General features: G+C 36.5%; 1 protein-coding gene across 2 annotated transcripts in view; it reads left to right on the plus strand.

Annotated features, from left to right (window-relative positions):
* ATXN10 (ataxin 10) overlaps positions 1-19,757 on the plus strand; it is a 100,278-nt gene that overhangs the window by 56,332 nt on the left and 24,189 nt on the right. For both annotated transcript variants that reach the window (XM_021393134.1, XM_021393140.1), the window contains exon 9: positions 829-998. In XM_021393134.1, the coding sequence (XP_021248809.1) occupies positions 829-998 (170 nt within the window). The remainder of the gene's footprint in view (positions 1-828; positions 999-19,757) is intronic.

The following is a 19,757-nucleotide window of genomic DNA, read 5'->3' on the forward strand; positions in this document are numbered from 1 at the left end:
TCTACAACAATGGCATGTTGGGCTATTTGTTAATGTTGCAGATTGCTTAAAGGAAAATGACTTCGTAATTTTTAAATATAGGTACAGCCTCCAGTGAATTCGCTTCTCAACTACATGAACTCTCAAATATTCTGAGTCTGGTCTTTGTGAAACATTGCTTTTGCAGATTAAAATCTATGAAGTGCACTGTGATGAATTTCCCTTCTTCCTGGTTTCTCTCTAGACCACTGTTGAAAAAATTAAATCCTACTTGCTCTAAACTAGCACTTACCATATCACAAAATAGTATTTCCCAGTTTGCACAGTTAGATCAGTCAGCATTTTATAATGATGTGTCAGAGTGCAAGATGAGCATTTCTCATACTACAGGGTTAGGAACAGATTGAAGAAGAGAGGAAAAAAAAATTCATAATTAATAAATATTTGTGTAAGAATTGTTAACTAAAAATGTTTTTCTAGAAATGTTCTGTTTTAAACCAAAAATCAGATTGTATTTACAATGTCAGAATTATCAATAGCCTACAAGTTGTGACTCTGAGAGCAGAGTTAGTCAGAACTAGCCTTCAGACTTCATATGTGAGCTGTGTAAGTGTGTAAAAAACATTCAGAAATACATTCTGCCTTGAGAACAGCCTTGTATGGTTTACACTAACACAAATTGAGAAATAAAAATGTATAAAACATTTGAAGTTATTTTGACATAATCCCAAACATACAAAATTTTGTTGACTTTCTTGAACCTAACAATTAAAAATGGTAGTAAAGCTCTGTGCAGAGTAATGCTAATTTTTGTGTGGATAATAATTGAAGTATTTTTGTTTTCTGTAGATACCCTGAGACTAACTCATCTTGCTGGAAAACAGACTGTAAATATTTTCACAACCACACATGCTATGACATGGCAGGAAGAAATTTCACATCCAGCTGTGGGTTTTAAAGCTCATCTCATTCGTTTGATTGGAAACTTGTGTTACAAAAATAAGGAAAACCAAGATAAGGTAAGTATATACTTATTTCTCACAGAACTCTCACATGTGAGCAGATGTGTACCTCAAACCATGACTTTAATTACTGATCAAAATATTTTGTTGATCTATAAATACGGATTAAAATTGGTCTTGTAGAGGTTGAGGTTATTTTTAAGTGCATTTGAGCTAATATAACAGATGTGTTAACTTTTGTACAGAAATGTAATATGTCTGTCTACAATTTAGCAGAATCACTTACACTCCTTATCAGTGTGAGAAGATAATTGCCCAAAATCTTGTAGTGGCAAATGAAACCAATAAGCTATTTAATGGACTCAATTTGATTATGCAGGATTGGTCAACTATTTTCCCAGTCTGAAATTTTTCCTTTTACAAATCTGAATGGTGTAGGAGCTACACAGAAAATTTTGAAACTTACAAAATAACAAGAAAAGTTAAACTTCAGTATCCAGACATTTTAATATCACTCTCTTCAATAAGTGAGGCACTCCTTTTCACAGAATCACAGAGCTGTTGGGATTAGAAGGGATCTCTGGACACCATCTAATCCAATTATCCTGGCTAAAGCAGGTTTTCTACAGCAGGTTACACAGAAAAGCATCCAGGTGGGTTTTGAATATCTCCAAGGAAGGAGACATCTCATTCCAGGGTTCTGTCACCCTGTAAGAAATGAAGTTTTTCCTTACGTTCAGATGGAACTTCCTATGATCCAGTTTGTGCCAGCTGCCCCTTATTCTGTCACTGGGCACTGTTATAAAGAGCCTGGCCCCATCCACTTGACTCTCGCACTTCAGGTAGTTATAGGCATTGGTAAGATTCACCATCAGTCTTCTCTTCTCCAGGCTGAACGGTCCCACATCTCTCAGCCTTTCCTCATAAGGGTTCAGGCCCCTATTCATCTTTGTGGCCCTCCACTGAACTCTCTCTAGAAGATCCCTGTCTTTCTTGAACTGAAGAGCCCAGAACTGGACACAGTACTCCACATGTGGCTTCACCAAGGCAGAGTAGAAGAAGAGGAGAATCTCCCTTGACCTGGCCACGCTCTTTTTAATGTGCCCCAGGATACCACTGGTCTTCTTGGCCATAAGAACACAGTCCAGCTCACGGTCAACCTGTTGTACACCAGGGCACCTAGGTCTTTCTCTGCAGAACTCCTTTCCAGCAGTTCAGTCCCTAACCTGCATGCAGTTATTCCTCCCCAGGAGTCAGACTCTCCTCTTAGCCTTGTTGAACCTCAGAAGGTTCTTCTCCGCCCATTTCTCCATATCTATGTCTCACTGAGTTTGCTTCAGTCCTATAAACTGCAGACCAATGCCCAGTTTCTTTATTATTTTCATGTTTGCACTTCTTTTAAAATGCCTGAAAATAGATCTCCTTTTGAAGGAAAATGGAATTATTGTACAAACTTCATTTTTAATTTTTGAATTAGTGTCCACTGCTTTTTTTTTTCCTCTTCTTTGAATTTTTTCATGCAACTTTAAAAATGTACGTCTGCTTCCATCAAATTACTTTGAATGCTTTATTTTTGAAATTCCTGGATGGAAAGTAAAAAAAAAAAAAAAAAATAAAAAAATAAAATAAAAAAAATTTTCACAGTGATGAAAAAGAGGGAACAGCAAAATGTTTCCAGCTGTGAAACCCTTTCCTTCAACTCTTGTTTGACTAATCTAATTTCAGCAGGAAATGCAGCTGCAGAAAAATGCTTTCTTATGGTTTATCTGAATACTGGGAAGATCAAGTAGGTTATTGTATACAGGAAAACATGGGGTGATTTTCCTTTATTCCTTCGTTGTTTTATTAATTTGATTCAAAGTTCTTAATGAACCAGTTTTTAGCCTAAAGAATGAAAAGCATGGAAGAAAGACTGTATCAAAGTTGTAAGAAAGAAGATAACAGTATTTTTTACATTCCCTCTTACAGTGCTCAAATGAGACTCATGTCACCAAGTACTAAAAATACAACAAATAATACTGTTTACTTTGCAAGAAGTTGCATATGATGAGATACTCTTGGTCTAACTCTGTGTTGCTAAGGAGCTATTAAGAAAGTGAGTACTGAAAAATCAGTTAGAAGCTTCTGCTTACTAAATATTTTCCTTGTTATTTCTTCATTTTACAAAGATGCTAGCTTCTTTTGTACATAAAGCCATTAATTCTGATTTCAACTGCTGCAGTTTCTTTCAAATTAGACATTTATAATGGGCAACAGGGTGTTTTCATAGTGTATGATGGAGAGCTCTACATTTGTCCTTTTTCCTTTTATAATTTTTTTTCTCCAGGTGCTTAGAAAGTTTGAAAATCTGACAAATGCTAGCCTGCTTCACAAATGATAATAATGTGCACATAGATCATAAGGATGGGAAATATGGTAATGATGACCCCTCTTTCCATTTATATTAATGTATTGATTGAAAGATTTTAATATTTCTGAAAAAAAATTACAAATTCTCTTGTACAGCTCTATCTCTGACTCTTTACGATGTAATAGGCGTTTATGCAAATGGAATATGTTTTTCTCAGAATACCTGGAATATTCTAGGTGCAAGATGTGGAATATTTTGTGAAGTTATATTGAAGGATGTGAGATAGAACTTCTCAAGGCAACCTGTTCCGATGCCTTACCCGTAAAGAATTTCCTCCTCATATCCAACTTAAATCTCATCTTTTAGTTTAAAACTGTTCCCCCTTGTCTTATCACTATTAGGCCATGTAAAAAGTTGATCTCCCTCCTGTTTAGAGGCTCCCTTTATGTACTGAAAGGCTAAAGTAACGTCTCCATAGAGCCATCTATTCTCCAGGCTGAGGAGAAAAGTGGGTCCTTTGGACCCACTCCAACAGCTCCACATTTTTATTGTTAAAGCCGGGGGCCCCCAGCACACAGTACTCCAGATGGGACCTCATGAGGGCCAAGCAGAGGGGAACAATCACCTCTGTCTCTCTTCTGACCACCCTTCTTTTGATGCAGCCCAGGATGCTGTTGGCCTTCCAAAGCTACAAGAGCACACTGTTGGCTTGTGTCAAGCTTTTCATTCACCAGAACTCCCAAGTCCTTCCCTGCAGGTCTGCTCTCAACAAATTCTTCTTCCAGTATGTACTTATGTCTGGGATTGCCCTGACTCAAGTGCAGCACCTTGTACTAGGCCTTGTTGAATCTCATTGGGTTCACATGGGGCAAACTTTTCAAGTTTGCCTAGGTCTCTCTGGGTGGCATCCCTTCCTTCTGCTTTATCAACTGCATCATTCAGCTTGGTGTCATCAGCAAACTGGTGAAGGATTCTTTCTATTTCACTATCTAGGTCATTGATGAAGGTGTTGAAGACACTGGTCCCAAGATGGACTCCTGGGGGACATCACTTGTGACTGGCCTCCATCTGAATATATAGCTGTTGACCACAACCCTCTGGCTGCAACCATCCAACCAGTGGACTGACTTTGACTTACCTTGGGAATTGCACTCTCTTGAGTCAGTTTTGCTGGTTGCATGACATGAGAGGGTTACATGTGCCATATTATAAGAAATTCTTAAACAACACCGTTAATATCCTGACTCGTTAATAAGCTGAGGCTTTCATACTTACTTTTTTCTCTGTAACTTTCAGTCCCAGTAGACCTCATTTCACAGTAACAATGATAAATGTTGTGTCCTAAACATATGATGGTGCAGTCCTACTGAAAGGAGTGCTAGCGACAGAGGTAAAGCAACAGAGAATCCCAGTAGTGGGAGGATAATGCTTCTGCAGAGGCTACTTCTCTGTCTCTACTTACAACATTCCCCTGCTGCAAGAGCAACAGTTGTAGGGGTTTAATATACTGGTTATTGGCAGTGGTGAAAAATCTTGTAAAAAGAAAAATATATATGTGTGTATCTTACCAATGCTTTATTACTTCATTTTGTTTAAAGCCATTCTTTGTTTTTAGAAAGCATTCTTTGCCTCCTACTTCATTAGTTTAGGAATGCATTCATTCCAACTTACTTCCTCATAGTTTTATTTACACTATTGTGAGAAGTTCTGAAGATATAAGGGAGCGGACAGACGTTTAAGCTGTTAACTGAGATGCATATATTAAAATAGGTCTTGCCAGGCTTACTGCCAAATTGCATGTTTTGAGATTCTGAATGGGTTGGTACTTATAGGAAGAATGTTTGATAAAATGTTCATTTTGGCCTTTAAAGAGTTGTGTATGTGCTGGCAGCAGTATGTTCTGGCTTCTGTAATGTGCCTTTTATAAGCAAGGATTGTTATTTCATGGTTTTTACTGAGTTCTGTCATACTTTAGAATAAGCAACCAGTAACAAAACCCGATAATTTTATGATTATTACTTTCTTTTAATCAATCATTTTTGAACTGCATACACTTTTGCATGAGGAGAACAAATAGAACTGCTGTTCTGAAGATACCAGTTGTTGTTGAGCTAATTGCATGTGAACCTGCCAGAATCCTGCATTAGATGTGCAGTTCTCCTGTGCTTATCCTTTGTAGGAGGAGAAGCTGCCAAGAGTTATTGTAATATATGTGAGGTGGTCCTGTAGCTTGTATTTTGTGCTTCCTTCACAAATAACACTTTTTGTTAACTCTACTGAAAGAAAGAAGGTGGATTCTCAGGGTGAGTGAGGAGTGCAATTTGGCTGTTGGCTGATGAATGAAATTCATCTGTACTACAACTATAGTGGGAGAAATGAAACAGATACAAGACAAGTCATAACATTTAATTTGCGCCCATGTTTTCATGTCCATTTACAGGAAAATCTAACAGGAGGTCAGGTGACTGATTTTCTGCCTCATTTATACAGTGCTCTGCATAACCTTATTACCTTTCCCTAAAACTAAAATGCTTAGATTAATTTAACACTAATGTCGTCAGTACTTGAATAATTCACAGAACAATATATGCATTGATCTGTATTGTTTCAGTTGACTTCTCTATAAAGGGAGGAATTCTGTTGACTTCAGTCGTATAACCTCACTGGAGTTAGTAAATAGGGAAATAAAAGAAGAAGACTTGACAAAGTTTAATTCATTTAATTCAGTCTTTATTCATGATTCATTTTGGTTCACTACTACATCTGAGGTCAAACAAGGAAATCTGCATTGCCTGGGGATTCTGTCCTGTGAAGACCATCCTTGAAAGATGCAGAGTTGTCTGAAATAAGCTATGCGAGGGACATAAGCTGTGTGTATTGCACGGAGGGAGCAGCCAGCATGCTGAGATCACTGTATAATGCTGCCTTTTGAGAGGGATCTTGAGGGAAATGTTACATTTCTGAATGTTAAGGCTAATTTATTGAGAATAAAATTTAGGTTTGGTGTTGTAATATTATTGAGTTGCCTTTGCTGTCTTCAGCTGACTGTCATTATTGATAGTTTATTGCTGCTTGTAACTTTGTGTAGCGGTAAAGTTGATACACTATGCCAGTTTGGTGCCCATTCAGCTCAGGACAAAGATCCCTTAATGGTGATTTGCACAAGTATATTGTTGAGAATAAGCATAACTGATCTCATAAGTAAAGGAGGCAATCCATATCCTTATGCCAAGAAATTCTTGCCTAGTGGCTATGCTGATGAACCCAATGCTAGGGTATTGATCTAAGAAAGCATTTTACAGAAGTGTTGTGTTGTTTATGTATGGGGGAAAAAATAAGTATGAAGTTGTCTGTGGTACCTGTGACTATCACCTTCTTACCTAAATCAGATCACTTGGAGGCAAACAATTTGTCAGGGAAATTTTTTGACATGCCTTTTTTCAATTTGAGATGATAGCAGTGCTTCTGCTAATGTAATTGCAATACAAAGCTAAGTGCATTTTTTTTTTTTTGTGAGAAAAGGGAAAATAAGAACAGTTAAGACTAATTTAAACAAAAATAGCCTATAAAAGGTCTAGATGCTGTTTAATGCAACTTGTATTTTTTTATATACATTTAAGCTAAATTGTTTTATGTAAGACTTACTCTCCCTAAGTTGAAGACTGTTCTGCTTGTTGTTCTGACCAAGATTTGGTATGTTTGGAATTCAGTTTTCTTTTCTCTCCTTCACTGGGAGAGAAGCAAAAGACAACTTATTTTATTTAACAAATGGCTGTTTCTCACCTAAGTTTGTCAGAAAGACTTTATGTGCTTGTCTGTTCTAATTGTTCAAATTTAACTTAACTACTCCAAGTAATTATATTCCTCCTGACATGGCACAAGAGGATTTGCTGTTACTTGCCATGAAGACCACTCTGCAGTTATTTATTTATGATGTTGAGAGAGAGAGAAGAAAATTAAAGTGCTGCTACATAGCGTTCTGAAGGAAGGAAGCAATATGGTAATCATTTTTTTCCTAATGTTAAGCATATGCCTAAAATGGAGGAGTTTCTTGGTTTAGAGTTGAGGGAAATGGAAGATGCTTTTGGATCTGATCTCTGAAGTGGTGAACTCTTACATACTTAACTGTAAAAATATCACAGTTTCACTGCCTAAGATGTTTGGATGGCACTATTTTGGTATCGTAACTATCCATGTTTTAATGTTTCACTAGATAAGAGCAAGAACATTCAGAGTATTACAGGACTGAACCTTTTAATTGCTCTTTTGTCTAGCTCTAGTACTATAAAAGTCATCAGCAATGCTTAAGAAGGATTCTCTCTCAGAAGTGCTTTAAAAGTATGGGTTTTGCTGTGGAAATGAGATCATGACTCAGGTAATGTTGAGCTGCCACTATTAGAAAAATACGTGGTTAAAGTGTGTGTAAAGTATCTGTTATAATATAGGGGATAACTCTTTCTAGTCCTGGTCCTGTATGGATTTTATGTTAGTGCTCTGCTCTTATACCAACCATGAGGCCCTAGTGAAGTGCCAAATCCACTAAAAATCACCATTGAAGTGCTGAAGACGAAAAAAGAAGAATGAGATCTGTAAATGGTGAAACAGTGAGAGTAATAAGGAGTTGGTGTTATTTTTACCCGAGATCAGAGATGCATGCCTAATGCAGTTTAGTTTATGAAGTGCTGAATTATATTTATACCACCGTGATTCATTTGTTGTTAGAGAACAATAGAAAGCTCAGTTCTGCTGTGCTGCTCTTTGTTAAGTCTTGTCCCATCCCTGGTCCCCTCTAACCTCCCAGAATTGCTGGCAGTTGATCCAGTTTCTCCTTGTGGCTTGTAGAGTTTGAGTAGTTTCACTTTAAGCCTTGATCATACAGCGCAATGAAACTTTCATATTGCAGGAAACTTAAGCAGACTAGGTGCAGTCAGAGTTTCATATTAAAGATAATTTTAATAATAAATAAGCTATTTTTGTTATTTTTCCTTATTTTTCATTTTTAACACTTCCCGTTAGTATATATATTGCATACAGCATACAAATTTCTTCACATATTCCTTGTCTGAATATCCTCAGTGATCAGATGAAGGCTGGCATATACAGAGAATCATATTTCCCTTCTGGTACTGGTTATCATTGGTCTACTTCATATGGAGAGAGGATTGCTTTAATTATCATCTTACAGGTACAGAAGTATGAAGATCAATCTGTAAATTCTTACGCTCTCATGAAGAATAATATGAGACTCTGGCCAAACATTGAATATACGCGAATATATGCGTTCTCTTCTGCCGATGTGAAGATGATTGTTGAATGATGATTTTATGCAATATACATTTGCCAAGAGCAAGGAAAGGACTTGGGTGTTTTGGAACATTGTGAAAAAGAAACATTGTGAGAAGAAGGTTATTCTTGTGAAGTTCATAGTGTTTTAAATTTAGATGTCGGATAGCTCTAGAAATGAAATTAATTGCTTTGACTTGTAGTGGAGAGGGATGATAGAAAAAAGAAAGATTATAAGATGTCTTCTAAGATTCAAAATTAAAACAAGCTGGCTCCACAGACATTTCTAAACAATCAGTACCAACTTCTAGGCTTGTTGACCTGCTCTTTTTTTTTTTTGAACCCTATTTGATGTTTAACCTTTTTAATATTATCATACAGCACAGAACTCTAGTTCTCCATAAATAAAAGCTCAACATGCCATTGTCAAGCAGCTAATTTCATGGTTTTCCAAACATTTAGAACAAACACTATTCTAAGCACTGAAACTGCATACGTAGCGTTGATATCTAATGTGTCTGTTCAAGATGAGCAGCTTATGCAGACTGAAATCTTATAAAAAGATATTGACCTTCATATGGAAGAATGGTCAACTCCAGTAGGCTAAGTAGTATTCCTAAAGCACATGGCAGGCACAGATTAAACCCACTGTTTACTGGAAGGTGTTTCATGATGTTACAGACTTCTTAGATGTCTTGGTTTATAGAATGGCCTCATGTAATGCTTACCTGGAATATGCACTGTGTGGCAGTCGTTCGTGCTTGGAGTTGTCTTTGTAAAACTAAAATAAACTAGCATTACACCACCTGTGTAAGGAGTGGGTTACAGGAAGCCCTGGTATATATCACAGGTGGTTCTTAAAAGTGCTTCATTGTGACACAAATGAACAATTCTTTGGCCTTCGCATGTGTAGTCTCTCTTTGAGAAGATCTGTCAGCATCTTTTGGTCAAATGCCCTGCCTTTTTATTAAGGAATATGTGTGACAGAATATGCTTATAAATGTGTTTTTGTACATCTGCATAAGATGCGTACAGAAGGACTCCTGCGGCAGCCTGTCATTCAATTCAGTAGAACTGTAATGTCTTGAAGGTTTCAGCCTAGCATTGCCTTCTCAAAAAAGCAGCTTTCCCTGCTTGGCTTCAGTCAATACACCTTATGTTTCCAGTCCAGAAAATTGTTTGCTGACGATCCTGATGAAGCACGTGAGGCCAAATCACAGCACCTTGACTTTAGAAAGAAACCTGGATGTGTTTTTCTTTTTTTTTTTTTCCTCTTCATCCTGTTTTTCTTTGTCTTGAGAAACAGAAAGGAAACACCAGACTGTAATGTGCAATTTTGAGTTTCTGCCATTAGACAATTCTGTTTATTGTGAATTACATACCTGCAGTATTTTGCTCTTTGCCTGATGATGTTAGTGTGCTTTAGTGATGCTGGTGCCTGAAGGACACCAAAATACTTGAATAGTCTTGTTTTTAAAGGCTGCAGAACCAGAAGAAAACAAAACAAAAACCCCCATCTTTTTCTTAATGGGCTGTTTTTGGTTGGATTGAGTTTTGTTTTCTTTTCATTTGTTGTTGTTTTTTTTCCAGTCTTCAAAAAGGGCAACGGTAAACTAAAGGCCAATCAGCCTCACCTCTGTCCCTGGGAAGGTGATGGATCAACTTATTCTGGATGTCATCTCCACGCAAGTGGAAGAAAAAGAGATGTTAGGGGTGGTCAGCATGAATTCCCCAAGGAGAAATCATGTTTGACCAATCTGATAGCCTTCCATGATGTCAGGACTATCTGGGTATATATGGGCGGAACAGTGAATGTTGCGTACCTTAACTTCAGCAAGGCTTTTGGCATCATCTCTCATAACATCCTTGTTAGGTAAGCTTAGAAGTGTGGGATAGACGAGTGGACAGTTAGGTGGATTGAGAACTGGCCAACTGGCAGAACTCAGAGAGTTGTAATCAGTGACTCAGTCTAGTTGGAGGCCTGTCCAGAGATCCCTTCTAACCCCAACAGCTCTGTGATTCTGTGAAAAGGAGTGCCTCACTTATTGAAGAGAGTGATATTAAAATGTCTGGATACTGAAGTTTAACTTTTCTTGTTATTTTGTAAGTTTCAAAATTTTCTGTGTAGCTCCTACACCATTCAGATTTGTAAAAGGAAAAATTTCAGACTGGGAAAATAGTTGACCAATCCTGCATAATCAAATTGAGTCCATTAAATAGCTTAGTGGTTTCATTTTTGCCACTACAAGATTTTGGGCAATTATCTTCTCACATTGATAAAGAGTGTAAGTAGAGAGGATATTCTGCCTGGGTTTTGCAGAACAGCCCTTATAATTTTCTTTGTAGCATTTTTGGTATTTTTATTTTGTCAATTCACACCAACTATGTGTTTTGATAAAAAGATTATTCTTTAATCAAAAAAACACTTGAATACTTCCATTAGGAAGTGATAAAGATAAAAAAAAAGACTCATTAGTTAACATTTGCATATTTAGAACTGCATGTTTTCAAATTCATACATCATATATGCAGTTCATCAGACCTGTTCAAATGGCTGTAGCAGAAGTGATTTTTCTGGAAGGATTTTTAGGGGACATTGACCAAATATCCACTAATGACACTGGAAAACCAGTTGTTTTTTTAATTTAAGTTTCTTGAGTGATACATTACCTATATATTGGTAGTGTAAGAGTAGGTGCAACATCAAAGTACTGTGTCATATGATCTGTGCTGAAAGTCAGAATACAAAGAAGATACTGAATTAACCTCCTGCTGTTTGTAAAATGCAGATTGAGCTAGATTTGCGAAAGCCAAGGTGAGGTCTTGATTGTATATATTAAGGACCCCAGGGTCCTGAAGGAGCTGAAGTTTTTATATTATTTGCAAACTAAACATTGAGGTTTGTTTTTTTTTTTTAATTTTTGAGTTGATGTTCTTGTCTTTGACAAAATAAGAGATTCAGATTTTGGCCTAAAAATTATCGTTCTAAAGCAATTATGGAGCTCAATGAATTCATACTGAACTTGATAATGTCTTGTTTAGTAGTAGTGAGGGTAAACTGCAACATTTACCTTAAAATGGATTTTAAGGAGAAGTGCCTTCCATGGAGCTGTTCAGGGATTGGAACTTTCTGTAAGAAGATTTCCAGCTTTTCTAAAAAACCTTTCACCCTTTAGTCAGGAAAAGTTCAGGTTTTGTATTTTGCTTCAGGAATATTGCTGAATTTATTTGAAGCAGTTGTTCAGTGTTGTAGTAACAAAAAATAATAGTAAAGAAAGGTATTGCTTAGCCTACTGCAATTCAGTAAATGAATAATAAAACTTGTGGGTTCCCTTGGACTTAGACCTAACGTAAATTCCCTTGGACTTAGATAAAATGTCACTGCAGTGGTATTTTCCACTGAGGTCTAATCAGTTATCTTAGCCATTCCTGCTCCCTGCAACTCCAGTCATGAGAAGCTAATACAGTTTGAGAGGTCATTTACTACTGCCAGTTCTCCTGGAACTTGCAGTGCACTTGGTGGTTGGGAGTGCTTCCTTTTAATTCTGGGTCTAGAATTGCACAGTTTGATGTTAGCAGTTCAGCACTTCAAGCACTTTTTTTTAAAAGTGCTTTTTGAATTTGTAACTGCTGAGGAAAGCTTTAAAAATACTTCCTTCATTTATAAAGTAAAAATATGGTTTTTAATGCTCCTGTGATGGATCAGTCTGGTGGCAGCTGATGGACGATCTTATTCAATGCTTTTTCTTTTCTCACCTTCTGACCCACCATTACTGTCAACCTGATCCTGCAGGCTTTTCTATAAAAGTGTCAACTTATTCCTTTGAAAATCAACTTCAAAGAAAACAGTATTTATTAATACAGACCTATAGAAGTTTTCTTTGCTTAGAAGGAAAACGAGTAGTGATTTTTAGATCTTAAAAATAATTGTTTCTTATTTGTGTTGGTGCTTTAAAAAAAGAATTGGGTATTGAGATGGACTCTTCACTCCATTCATGAGTGCTTTTTTTTTTTTGTGGACTTTGTTAGAAAGATTTCCTGTGTGTATTTAGTTTCCATTTCAGGAAGATTTAATGACTGTGTGTATGTTTCATGTATATGCATTTAATGTAGAGTAATGGATCTGTCCCTTCAAATAAGAACTCTTTTCTAGATTTCAGATAGAATCTCCAGTCTTGATTTCATAGGTACAAACCTGTAATCAAATTAATAATCTGTTGCAAGAGAAGAAAGGAAACAAGAAAATAGTTGAAATTATAGAGAATACTTAAATTGTTTTAAACATTTGGTTTTATGGCTGTGGTTATGTATATATATCCTCTTTTATAATACGTTTATGTAAATTTACTATTTGAAAGGATGCATTTTACAGACTTGTTAAAATAATTCCTTTGCAAATCTATATGTAAAAAATTAGAATTCTATTCAGCATAGATAAATTAGTCCAGAAGCTGGGACTTTTACTTTTGTACTGTCTGCAGTTGTTATTACCAGATACTTATGGACAGAAAAACTTTTTTTTTTAAAAGGCCTTTGATTGATGTAATTTACAGATAAATTAAGAAACTAATATGCAGTCTACTTACGTACAGCTTCGTGTATCGTCTCGTTCAGAAGCCTGAGGCGTTAGCAAGCTTTCAGCATGAAATTTAGTGCTAGAGCATTCACACCTGAGTTATTGTATATCATACATACTAAATATATGATTTTTATAGACACATAAATCACAACGTCAGAGTTCCTGTATTTTCTCGATGTAAAGTTGATCTTAATCTCAACAAAGTGGATAAATTTGTCTTAGTAAGAGTCTGATCCTGTGCAAAGGTTATGCTTGCTGAATCATTTAAGGAAAAAGCAGTTTCTCAGAATTTCAGGTTAATGTAGAGAATAATTGCTGACAATCCTGACTTGTGGAAAGCAGAACAAAGAAACACAGTCAATGTCATGTGAGGACTGGGCTGGATTATTTCTTATGTTGAGGACAAGTAGCAGAATGCTACATGGCTCACATTCACATGGTTCGTCTCACTTTGGGGCATCTTCACCTACATCTCCCCCCACCAAAATCAAATCACAGAATTACCTTTCCTGTGCGTCTTCTTGAGAGGAGTCCAAGGCCAGTGCTGTATACCAAATCAATCCCAAATGATGTCAAGGAATGCTAGTTGTCTTGAGTCAACAGCTGCGGGGGGACCATCTTAACAGTGCGGTGACAGAAAGGGCAACCACAAGCCAGTACTGAAGCTGCTACCCTCGCTCTTTATCTTTTACTAGTACAATTAGTAGCTCTGCTTAAATGAGCTGGAGAAGCCAAGTGTGTTGCAGCCTTCAGACTTCACTAGTATATTGTTACTTAGGATGAGCTTGACTAGGCTTTCCCTTCCTTCCACTCTATGTCCTGCAACTCCTGTAAAGATTCTTGAACTTACTTTGATCACAATAAGTGAAAGTAGACCTTGGGTCCCCTTGGCTTAAATGTTCAAAAATGAAGATACCCTCCTCAAGAAGTTCTTTGTTGATAAACATTTGGTAACTCCTTGCTAGTTCAATTTTAGTTCTCTTGAATTACACGGCATAGTTTTGAAGCTGCTATACACTGCTCCTGTATTAATAATCATGGCATTTTGTAATTTCTAACCTTTTCAGTAGCTTTTTTTTCTTTAAAATTGTTCTCAGAACACAGATTACTCTAAATCTACAGGAGGTTCATAAAGTATTGCATTTGTCTGTTTATGAGAGAGCTCTCTGAGGGTCAACTATTTGGAGTTTGCTGTGACTTTTTAGCATGCAGTGGAACTGGCTTATGAAGAAAGTGGACTGTGTCATTTGATAACTGATTTCCTCGACTGTTGCAGGGTGTATTGGGAGGTGTAAGGATTTTACTCTGCTCTGCTACTTTGATTATAGAAGTGTTGCAGGTAACAGAACTACTGGAAGGAGCCGAGTACTATTACACAGAATGTAATTTTGTATACTTTCTGAATCCTTTTGTGATTGGCCATTCGTAATTTGCGATTTTCCAAAACTATAAGGGAAATGTTATAAAACATTGCAGCCAGAATCACAGTGTAGTGACTATCAGTGGGAAAACTAACAGTTTAAAATGCCATTACCTTAGCAAAAGCAGTTGCACACATCAAGAACAATGAACAGTTACTAAAGGATCAACATTCAGATTTTTCAGTTAAAAATGTAATGTCATTGGAAGAAAAGTCCTGGAGCTGAGGATCTGTTTGTAAAAAAAGCTACAGAGAGAAGACCTCAAACCAAAGCAAAGCTCTTTTGCTCGAAAACATGAGGAGCAATAAATGCCTGAAGAGTAAGCGCGAACAGGAGATTTACCCCAATTATTTAGTCAAGCTGATAAAGAATAACACTTCAATGAAACTATTACTGTTTTACAAACCTGAGGTTAATGTTTTTCTCTTTAAATGATGGAAAAGTCTTGTTTGCCATCTTCCCATACGTTGATATTTTCTGTTTCTGTTTTCTCTGGCTTCTAGCCACTCAGTAACAGGTTGTTAATTCAAAACACCTTTATGAGTATTTTCTTTCTTCTCATTAAATGGCTATTTTATGTAATACACAGCTGATGAGAAATACATGCTAAAAATCAAATTTATAAATTATTTGTTCAAAGTTGCTGTTTTTTCACAGAACACCATACCATGGGAAGAATGTACACATCATGTTACTGATTGTTAACCTGAATAAAGCCTCTCAATGTATTTTATCCGTAAAATGTTTGACTGTAGTTGTCCCAGTAAAAATGTTGCTGAAATAGTTCATGGCATTGTTTCAGTCAAGAAAAAATAAGTTGTCTGCTTCATGAACAGTGCAACACTGCACTAAATTGGTCGCTCCATTTAGAGTCACTTAGTTTACGATAATATAATATTTCTTATTTTTGCCACTGCTTACAAGCAGTTTGTTTTACTTTGCAGTAGGTACTTCCTACAAAAGCACAACAGCAGAAAAAGGCATAAAAAAGTAAGTATGTGAACTCCCAACACTTGTCAGTCAGTCTGCTATTGTTACATATGAGGCAAAGGGGATACATTTCAGTTGCTCTTCTTCTTGATCATGTGGGGGAAGAAACTGATAGCTGCTTGCGAAAGAGGGTTGAAGGGAGCAGCGTGTTGGATCATCCCTAAAAGATAACCTAGTCCTCATCATGCAGTTAATCAAACATTTCAATCTTCTACTTTTCCTGAGTATTCCAGTGAAAGTTGTTGGGATTTGCGTACTGAGCACTGAATTAAAAAAAAATAAAAAACTGATTATAAAATTACATGCAGGAAGAAATGGAAAGCCTTTAGAGGGAAGTGCTAAGGATAGGACTGATGTTTTGTAATGGTTTATAAGATTAAAAGAAAAAGAAAGGAAGCCAGTACTTATTTTTGCGAAGTGGAAGAAAATGTACTTGCTTTGCTTTGTTTGAAATTATGGACCACCTGTTTTGTTTTGGATGAAGAATATGCTGTAACTTGAAGGTATCAGAAAAAAAAAGTCGTAGGGAAGAAGATACAAAAGATTCTTTAAACTGGGGATGAAGGAAATTTTGACTTCACAGCGACTTGATTAACCTCATTTGAAACTATCCTCAATATGCTCTAACTTACTGCCTTGCAGTGATGTGAGGCTACATCTTCTAGTCCTTAAACAAATCAATTATTGTAATTGCAAGATCTGTTTCTTTTTTTCTTTCTGAAGGACCATAATTCTGCTATGTATATGTTTATTGGAAAAATAAACCTTTCATATAAAATGAAGAACAGGATTAGCATTGTTCACTTAGAAGTATTCTGTCCTGCACTGTTTAAAAAAAAAAAAAAAAAATGGAGTTGTGTGGTTGTCTGCAGACTTTGGAAGGCTTCCCTGACTGGTCTGATCTAAAACACAAACAGCAAACACCATTAAACTGTCTTCTGGCTTTAGCAGTCAGTTGAGTCCTGCTGAGTTTCATAGTCCTTCCCTGAAACACTTGTTTTATTTTACTATGCTAAAAAAATAATTACCATAAAAGGTGGCTTCATACTTAACACGTAATAGAATGCACATTCTTTACATACACAGTGGAAAGTTAATGGTTTGTTCTTTGACCCATCACTGAAATCTTGGAAGCCCTGCATACAAGGGAACATGGAAACAGAGAATAGTGAATGCCATTAATAATGTCTGTGTGCTGTTTCCAATTTTCAAGCCTACTAGCTTTCTGCTTTTTACTCTAACTCTCCTTGGCTGTGAGGTTTGAGATGATATAAATATACTCAATAACTTATTCTTCACAGTTCCTTAAAACATTTTATTGCTACTAAAGTCACTTCAGAATTGCAATAGGAAGTTCTGGGGTGTGTCATTATGGGAAACTGCCACCACTTGGCAGTAGTACTTTTTGTCTTAAGTCAGTGCTCTCCAAGCATTGCAATTCAGTATGACATGCTGTTGTATTTAGCTGCAGCAATTTACCAGAAATGCATCAATCAGAAGCACAAATTGTTATGTTTTGAAGTAATCCTACAGCTTTTCTCACATGCTATTTTTGTCATTTGAGGATTGTGTTGATATCTTTGCCACAGATTAATTTTGTATGCATGATACTGAATTTTTTAAACCCTTGATTCAATCTGAAGTAAAAAGAGAGTGTTAAGTAAAGCTGAACACACCAGTACTCATCGTTAGAGTATACTGTATCTGATTCATATTTATTTTCCTTGCTGAATTCATAGGTTTCTGAGGAAGTTTTATAGGCATGCCTGAATGACTTGGGACTTCCCATTGCAGTAATGATTATAATAACTGAAATGAATCATCTGAATTTCCCAACCTTTATCTCAGTATTTTTTCATAATTCTGGAGTAGTTGAAAATCATCAGTTATCACTCTTATTTGAAACAAAATGCAACTTTGAAATTTCAGCGGTCTTTTATAAGTGTCCTCAGCCCAGTTGTAGTCACATAGTTGATTTTTACATTTAACTTCCTTTACCTTACACTTTTCTCTCACTGGAGTAAAAATAATACCAGAACCACTTTTATGACAGTGTTTTGAAAACCAGCAAACTAAGACCATCTGATTACTGTCTTTAGTGGACTGAGAATAAGATATTGAGTGACTAAAAATAAAGAAGCATATACTGTGTTGCTGTTGCAAATTTGTGCAAATTCAACTGTGCAAATAAATCACAGGATGATGCTTAACGTTATTATGTGTTTTGTTGGTTTTTTTTCTTACTCCTGCTACAGGGATAGGCAAAGACCATGCTAGAAAATACTTGGTATTTCAAGTGAAATCCGTCTGTGTTGGACCTTAATTTATCCATATTAAGTAGCAGATCTAACCCTTAAAAAAGCTAGGACACTGCTCCTTGTGGCAGCATCTATTTGTTCATGAAAAGTGGTTTCTGTTTCAGGAACTGTAAATAAGCAAATGATGAAAGCTGAACTGCTTAAAAATAAATGAACCAATTGTGTTACTGTCTTTTGCGGGAACCTATTCTGAATTCTCAAGTGTTTATATTATCATCTCAATGGCTGGAAACTACTGTGTTTTGCTTTGGAAAGACTAGTGGAAAAAATTATTCAGCAACTGAGATGGCTTGTTACCCTTTTCCAGTGGCTGGACACTTCAGCTTCTGCTCATTTTAGCTCAGTTTTGATGATGTACAAGATACCTTCTTGCTGTCTTCCCTTCTGCCTCAGTAAGGTCAAGATCCTCATCTTCTCAACCAGTTCTCTTCAGAGGGTTTTAGAATATCGTAAAGAAATCCCACTTTTAGATTCTAATTATTTTTTTCTTCCCAGAGAAATACAAGGGTCACCTCTCTGGTGAGAGCTGAAAAAAACCTCATGTCTATCCAAGAAATAATACTGAAAATGAGATAATATATCAGAAGTTAACGTAGCAGGAGAAGTAAGTTTCATTGCCATGATTTCTGAATTTCAGGTATAAAAGCAATTGGCCAGTTTTGTTATACAGGCTTACTTAGGTATATATCCACAGGACAGTTAGAGGAAGAGTATTCTGGGGGTACTGCCTTCACTGAAATGGACTTAAAGATATTTCTTAGCTGTCAAAGTAATTCATACCAGTACAAGTTGCTTTCAGAGCAGCCAGGCAAGTCTGCTGGAGAAAGAAGCCTCTGTCCACAAGTATTTCAGAAGATCTGCAGGATGTGGTGAACTCCAATAATAGTCTTGATTGCCACAAGCCACAGCTGCCTCTATTCTAAGCCCAAGTGCCTGTAGTCTGCAGTAGACATAGGAATTTACTAGTACTAGGATTAGAGGATTAGTGTTCTTTTCTCCTTTGAATTAGAATCCCTCGTGTATCTCCTGTCACTTCTACTGTTTAGAAAAAAGCTCCTGTTGAGCTGCTCTGTTGCTCAAATCTGAATGCTAGATTCTGTTCAGATTTCCAATTCCTATTACTTATTATCTATGTTGTTGAGCAAGTCTAATGGGAAAACCAGCACCTGTTCGTCAGCCTGTCTGGTTGCAAGGCCTTGAGTATGTATTTCTCACTATGTAGTCATTATGTAGTTCTCATGAGGTACAGTCAGAAGGAATAAGCCTTAAACATATCTTTAATGTTAACTAAAGATTGCTTGCAAATCCTCAGGGTGTATTTCATGGGGTCGCTTTTATTTGGCATGATCTAGTCCAGTATGATTTTCTGACTGGAAAAGTCCTGCAGACTTGCTGAAAGAAGGGCCTCAGTGGGTCATACCAATTCACATTTCCAGAACAGGACTGGATAGAGTATTCATGTTTAAGATTTGGTAGTTTATTTGTGGAGACTTGCAATATTGGAGACTGCTTCAGCACTCTTTGAATCTCACATTCCAGCATATTGCAGTGTTTGACTCACCTTTGCCATTGTAGATATTTTCTGAATGTGTAATGTGAATGTTCTCTACTTTAGGCCCACTATTTCTTGTCCTAGTAGGTGTAGACAATAGACTAGACGTTTTTTCTTGAAGCTATTTAAATGTCATAGTGTTCCCTAGCAAAATTTTGCATTAGATGTTATCAACCATGTTGCTTTTGCTCTCACTCTTTTTGTCATGTATCGTGGTTTTAGATCTCACTTATCTTTCCAGCCAGCACAGATACTTTTCAACATATGTGTTTATAAAGAATTCTTATCTGTTACTCTAGAAAATATTTGGTTGTCTTATTTTG

The sequence above is a fragment of the Numida meleagris genome, chromosome 1, assembly GCF_002078875.1.
Source record: "Numida meleagris isolate 19003 breed g44 Domestic line chromosome 1, NumMel1.0, whole genome shotgun sequence".
Lineage (NCBI taxonomy): Eukaryota > Metazoa > Chordata > Aves > Galliformes > Numididae > Numida > Numida meleagris.